The sequence below is a fragment of the Notothenia coriiceps genome, unplaced genomic scaffold (assembly GCF_000735185.1).
Source record: "Notothenia coriiceps isolate Sejong01 unplaced genomic scaffold, NC01 NC01_scaffold00009996, whole genome shotgun sequence".
NCBI lineage: Eukaryota > Metazoa > Chordata > Actinopteri > Perciformes > Nototheniidae > Notothenia > Notothenia coriiceps.
The window spans coordinates 20,867-26,299 of record NW_011342697.1 but is presented as its reverse complement, the minus strand read 5'-3'; the positions used below and the strand labels follow the sequence as shown (position 1 = coordinate 26,299).

The 5,433-nt window shown below is 40.7% G+C and overlaps 1 protein-coding gene across 1 annotated transcript in view; it reads right to left on the bottom strand.

The window, feature by feature from the left end:
- LOC104945720 (adenylate cyclase type 3-like) overlaps positions 1–5,433 on the bottom strand; it is a 28,842-nt gene that overhangs the window by 4,842 nt on the left and 18,567 nt on the right. Inside the window, exons 10-16 of the mRNA XM_010771430.1 lie at positions 5,195–5,430; positions 4,227–4,308; positions 3,320–3,478; positions 3,079–3,225; positions 1,931–2,044; positions 1,688–1,814; positions 807–931 (exon numbers count right to left, since the gene is read on the bottom strand). Of these exons, the coding sequence (XP_010769732.1) occupies positions 807–931; positions 1,688–1,814; positions 1,931–2,044; positions 3,079–3,225; positions 3,320–3,478; positions 4,227–4,308; positions 5,195–5,430 (990 nt within the window). The remainder of the gene's footprint in view (positions 1–806; positions 932–1,687; positions 1,815–1,930; positions 2,045–3,078; positions 3,226–3,319; positions 3,479–4,226; positions 4,309–5,194; positions 5,431–5,433) is intronic.

Sequence of the window (5,433 nt, the reverse complement as noted above, 5' to 3'; positions counted from 1 at the left end):
TAACTTACGTTACTAGTACGATACATATTACAAGTATACGTACACACACACACACACACACACACACACACACACACACACACACACACAGAAACTAAGCAAAGCAGAATTTTATATTTGCTGCAACAAAATGTTTGATATATAAATACTGTAATAAATGTGGCAAATATTACTGTTCATATATTCCGATCATGCAAAAACAAAGAAATGTGATTTTGAATTAATTCATATTGTGCTTTAAATAGTAATGTTTTGTTATGATAAATGCGTCACAAACAATTACACATGTACTCATCCAGCAGACACAAAGAACATACGTCGTCATCCATATGTGATCATTTATTTGGAGTCCTGTTTGTTCCACACGATTAATCTAAGTGCAATACGAGTCCCATTTAGCTCTTGTTTTGGTCCCTACCGAGTTTTGGGGAAATATCCGTCTCTTTAGCTGCTAAAGGCTGAAAATGTATACAAATATTTCAAGCAAGTCCAGCGGCTAATGATAGCGGTTTGTTTCATTATATGATTTACACGGATTAAAGTCAGTATCTTCTTTAGTGACAGCAGTTTTCTTCAGTACTGTATACCAAATGGACCAATAATAAGATGTCTTATTTGAGCTTTACGTACATCTAAATCTTTTTGTAGGCACACTTTTATAAATCAGTGATATAGTTTCTACTTTTATTGATCACTTAAATGGGAAATTGGATGATTCTGCATCCGAGTAGTTTACACTGGCACATTAGTAGAGTCTAAACAGTGTTGAGTGATGCAGAGGCCTTTAGTGGGTCTCAGTGCTGTACCTGGATGTTTCCCATCACCCCCGTTGACTCCATGCGGCTGGCCACGTTCACAGTGTTGCCCCAGATGTCGTAGTGGGGTTTCCGGGCACCGATTACTCCTGCTAACACTCCACCCTTATTCAGACCTGGGGGGGGAGAGTTCACGTGAGTCATGTGACTTTAGAATATTCACTGTTAATCATATACAGCACTGAACAAAATAAACAGCCTGTTGGGTTTTAGATTTTTGGAAATGGTTTTGTACTTTTAAAATAGGATATGAAACTCAAATTATATTCTCATGTGCTTTAATTGCTTAATTGCTGCCCCATGTTTAACACAGCACAACACATGCACTAATAATGCAACTTTATTCCAAACTCAAAACCCCATATTTACCTGATTGACTATTAATGACATCACTAATTCATAACAACAATTGCCAGAATACTGCCAATGTACATACAAACTATTACTTTAACTTTTATTACACAGCTTAGTTGAATACTCAATTCTGTTTGGTCGATTTGCAAATTCAGAGGTTTTGTTATTTTTCGCTATCAGACAATTGCTAAGAAAGCTATCATCAAGTGATTATGTGAGGTCATATCAATCCGCAGAAAGAAGTCCTGTCTATTTAATGCCAGTGGTGGCCACAAAACAGACAGACAGGAAGTAAACACTAACGGGAACAACAGAAGAAGACAGACAGGAAGTAAACTCTAAAGGGAACAGTAGAATAAAACCATGGATGTATAGGATAAAACAGACAGGAAGTAAACACTAAAGGGAACACAGTATGGGCTCTGGCAGTGTTTAAAGACTGTTTATGTGAACTTTAAGAGCTACAGGAAAACTTGATCAGTGCTGCCATCTCTGCACACAGACTCCCACACACGTACCGATGCGTAGCATGAAGTTGTTGAATGATTGGTAGTTGATGTTCATGAGTGTGACCTTCATGGCCAGAGCGAAGTCTGCCAGGTCTGCCAGGTGCTGCCAGCGCTCTCTGTCAGACTGCTCCTCCTTCTGCACACACACACAAACGCAGCTCAACACCAGCTGCATCAGGACTGCTGAAAAACAACTGAGAAGTTCTTTAGTGAGAGCAGACACACACTGCAGAGTCAGGTGAACAGTCTGACCTTCATGCAGCTGTAGCCGTTGCTGACGTCTGGGGTGACTCCTGAGGCAGCCATGTAGGTGCTGCCGATGGTCTTTATCTTTGTGATGCAGCGGAACTGAGGCTCATCCAGCAGCTGCCATGGATATAAGGGGAAGATTTTAAAGTATGCAGGTGACTCTGGTATTGTTAGTAGGCTCCAGGGCAATGAGAGCAGCCATGGCATGGACATTGACGACTTTGTCAGGTGGTGTGAGAAGTCCAATATACGACTGAACATGTAAAACCAAAGACATGGTAACTGACTTTACAACACATCACCACATACATGAAGTCTTACCCATCAAGATACAGTACAGTGGGATGTGTGCCAACTTACTCAAATCTCAGGACAATAATTGACGTAAAATGTAACTTTTAAAGCAAACTGTAAAAGCTGTGTGCAAAAAGGGGCACAAGCGTTTGTTTGGTCATACTGGTCTTGTTTCATGTTGATTTTATTGAGTCCATTCCGTCATTTTTCTTGTGTTAGTGTCATGGTTTGGTCACCTGTCTAGATCAGAAACAGTTTGTCAGATGTTAAGTTCTCCAGCAGACTGAGGTTATTCAACGACTCCCACCATTTGCACAGTGAATTTCAGCTTCTTTCTTGGCGCCGGAGATTAATAGACCAAAGACGTAGAACAAAGCGGTATATCAACAGCTTTGTTCCAGCAGCCATCGTATGAAGAAGTTCAAAGAGCGTCACACAGAGGCTATGGAAGCAATGGCTATTTATGTATTTATTTAACCATTTGTGGGTTTTAAATGTGATGGAGCATTGGGTACTTTTTTAAAGATTTGCGTGTTGTCTGTGTTAATTAAAAAAGCTTGTCTGACAATGGATCCCTTGTCTTTAAACTACAAACCAAATCTACCTCCGGTAACAAATAAATAACCTGAACCTGAATTTAAGATTAAACATAAGTGAAAGTGAAACCACAGGGACTCAATCTCCATCCACTTCAAAAGATATCTACCATTTTCTGTCACCAGCTCTAAAATAGCAACATCACTTGTATTTGTGTATGACTTTTAAATCGATGTAACTGTAGAATGTGTCATGTTGTGAGTTACTTCAGTGCCCATACTGATATTGAAACACACAGCAGAGGGAAGAAATCAGCTTACACTGTCAAAGTCTGAGATGATCTCATTGAGGAAGCGTAAGCATTCGATCCCTCCGTTATTGATGCTCTCTTCCGTGTAGAAGTCAGAGAAGTTAGGAATGGAGGCAAACATGACTCCAATCTCATCGTAGGACTGGCTGTACAACTCCTGGGAAGAGTCAGATAGAGTGTGTTGAGTAAGACATGAGAGTTTGAGGAACACATGTTGATGAAATATTGAATACTAGTAAGGAGGGTCTTACCTCGTCCCTTTTCTTGGAGCCCAGGAAGTGTCGGGCCACATGCTCCGGCAGCATGTTGGTCACCAGGGCTTCGTTCCAGCGCCTCATCTCATACACCTTCTCCTTCTGCTCGTGGACCTCTATCTTCCACAGGAACAGGGTGCGGGCCAGCTTCTCCACCTGCAGGCAGCAAGAGGGACTGAGTCCGCGTTTGACCAGTACATGTGTATGGGTTTGCAAACAGATATGACTTCTGATCTCTTGTTCATACTCGATACCCTCACATAACCATGCTAATGCCAAATGTGTAACCCTCTGTTGCTTAATGACAATGAATCATCTTTGAATCTTTAAGTGACACAATGTCAAGAAATTATTTATCAAAAGAACATTTCTACCATAGTTTGATTATGACATTAGTACAATTATGGTTTAAAGTAAAGGACAATGAGTTGTTGTAAAGTGGGGTAAAGATGATTTGTGGCATTCTTCCACTCCTATTTAGAATGTTTAAATATTGTGTTCATCATCATTAGTTTGCACACAACGTCCATTACTTCAGGTTAATATACATTCTTGTCTCAATTATGAACAAGATATCAAACATAAGACTTTCATTAGTAATTAAATGCATTGCTGGTAGACAATGTTAAATGCTTAAGTTAGCCCAGTACATCACAGTATTCCAACAACAATAACAACAATAGGTCTAAGTCAAGTTTCCTGCGACTTTAGAAAAAACAAGACTATTCAGCATCCTTTCAAAAGATGTTCTCTATATCACACAACAACAGCGCTCTGAGGACACTTTGTTGGCAGCGAGACTATTGTATTAGGTAGTAACACCATCACCACATTGCTAGACTTGGTACTTTTTAGTTCTGTAATCTGGGATATTCTGTAAATGCATCGATAGAAGTTTACTTACATGTCTGGAGAAATAATAGAAGCTGACCATCATAATGAAGATCATAATTGTCATTGTGAACTTGGAGGGCACCAGGTATGTGCTGCAAAGAAGAAACATTAACAATTGACATTTCTCCATACCAGCTTTTAGATGACCCCAAGATTACATATCTTCAACATTCAGTTAGTGTAAGTATGATGACATATAAGACCCCAATAGTTGAGCATGCACCCAGGTGTGTTGCTTCAGTAGATTGTTAGGTTGTGGTTAAAAAATATTTTTATCTCAAGAGTGGTTAGGACCCAGATATAGCTGAGTGGCAGCCCTGATAAAAGCTGTTCACATTTTGTAGATGATAGGAAAGGGGCTTCTACGCTTCCTTTATTATCATATTCACTTTATGAAAGGTAAGGAGGTAATGCTGTCCCACAATGATGGCCGCAACATTTAAAAGAAACAACCAAGACCAACAAATGGATAGCATCTTATGATATATTTTGCTAATAACTTACATGTTTTGAGCTTTCAACAATATTTTAATAGAGCATATTATGCTTTGTCCTTCCCTGTAGTGTGTTAAATAGGTATTTGAGGGAGTTTCTCTCCCTTACACTCCCTCCTGCCTGAACGCCTCCGTTGGACTCCTTTGTTTAGTTCCTCATGACATCACCATGTAACACTTGTGTGATCTATTCTATCTATTGGCTAGCGCTCCAACACATTGTACTTGATACGATAAGGGGCAGAACATGCCTAAGCGGTTGAAAAATCACAACAGACCGGCCAGCTAACCAATCAGTATGAGAAGAATAAAGAGCTTTTTGAACATTCAATCTAGTAAACATGTCAAAGTATAGGCGAAAGAATACAAGTATGAAACCGAAGAATTAGCATAATATGTCAAGAAGTGGTCCCGAGGCTACGTTTTAATCTACAGATACACTTGGTGTGTGAGGAAGTGTTCCACAGATCTGGCTCTGCCTCACCTGTAGTCCTGGAAGCGGGCCATGTCGTAGCGGTCGAAGATGTCCCTCCAGCTGTAGATGTTGACGATGCCCGTGGCCCCCGTGATGAGCAGCATCAGCGTGAGCTTCACCATGTGGCTGACCTGAACCAGCATGGTGGTGGCCATCAGCGCCAGCACGGCGATGTAGCTGTAGTATTTGGGGTTGTACAGGCAACCGCCCGGACCTGATAGGGAGGAGGAGGAGGGGGAGGAGGGGGG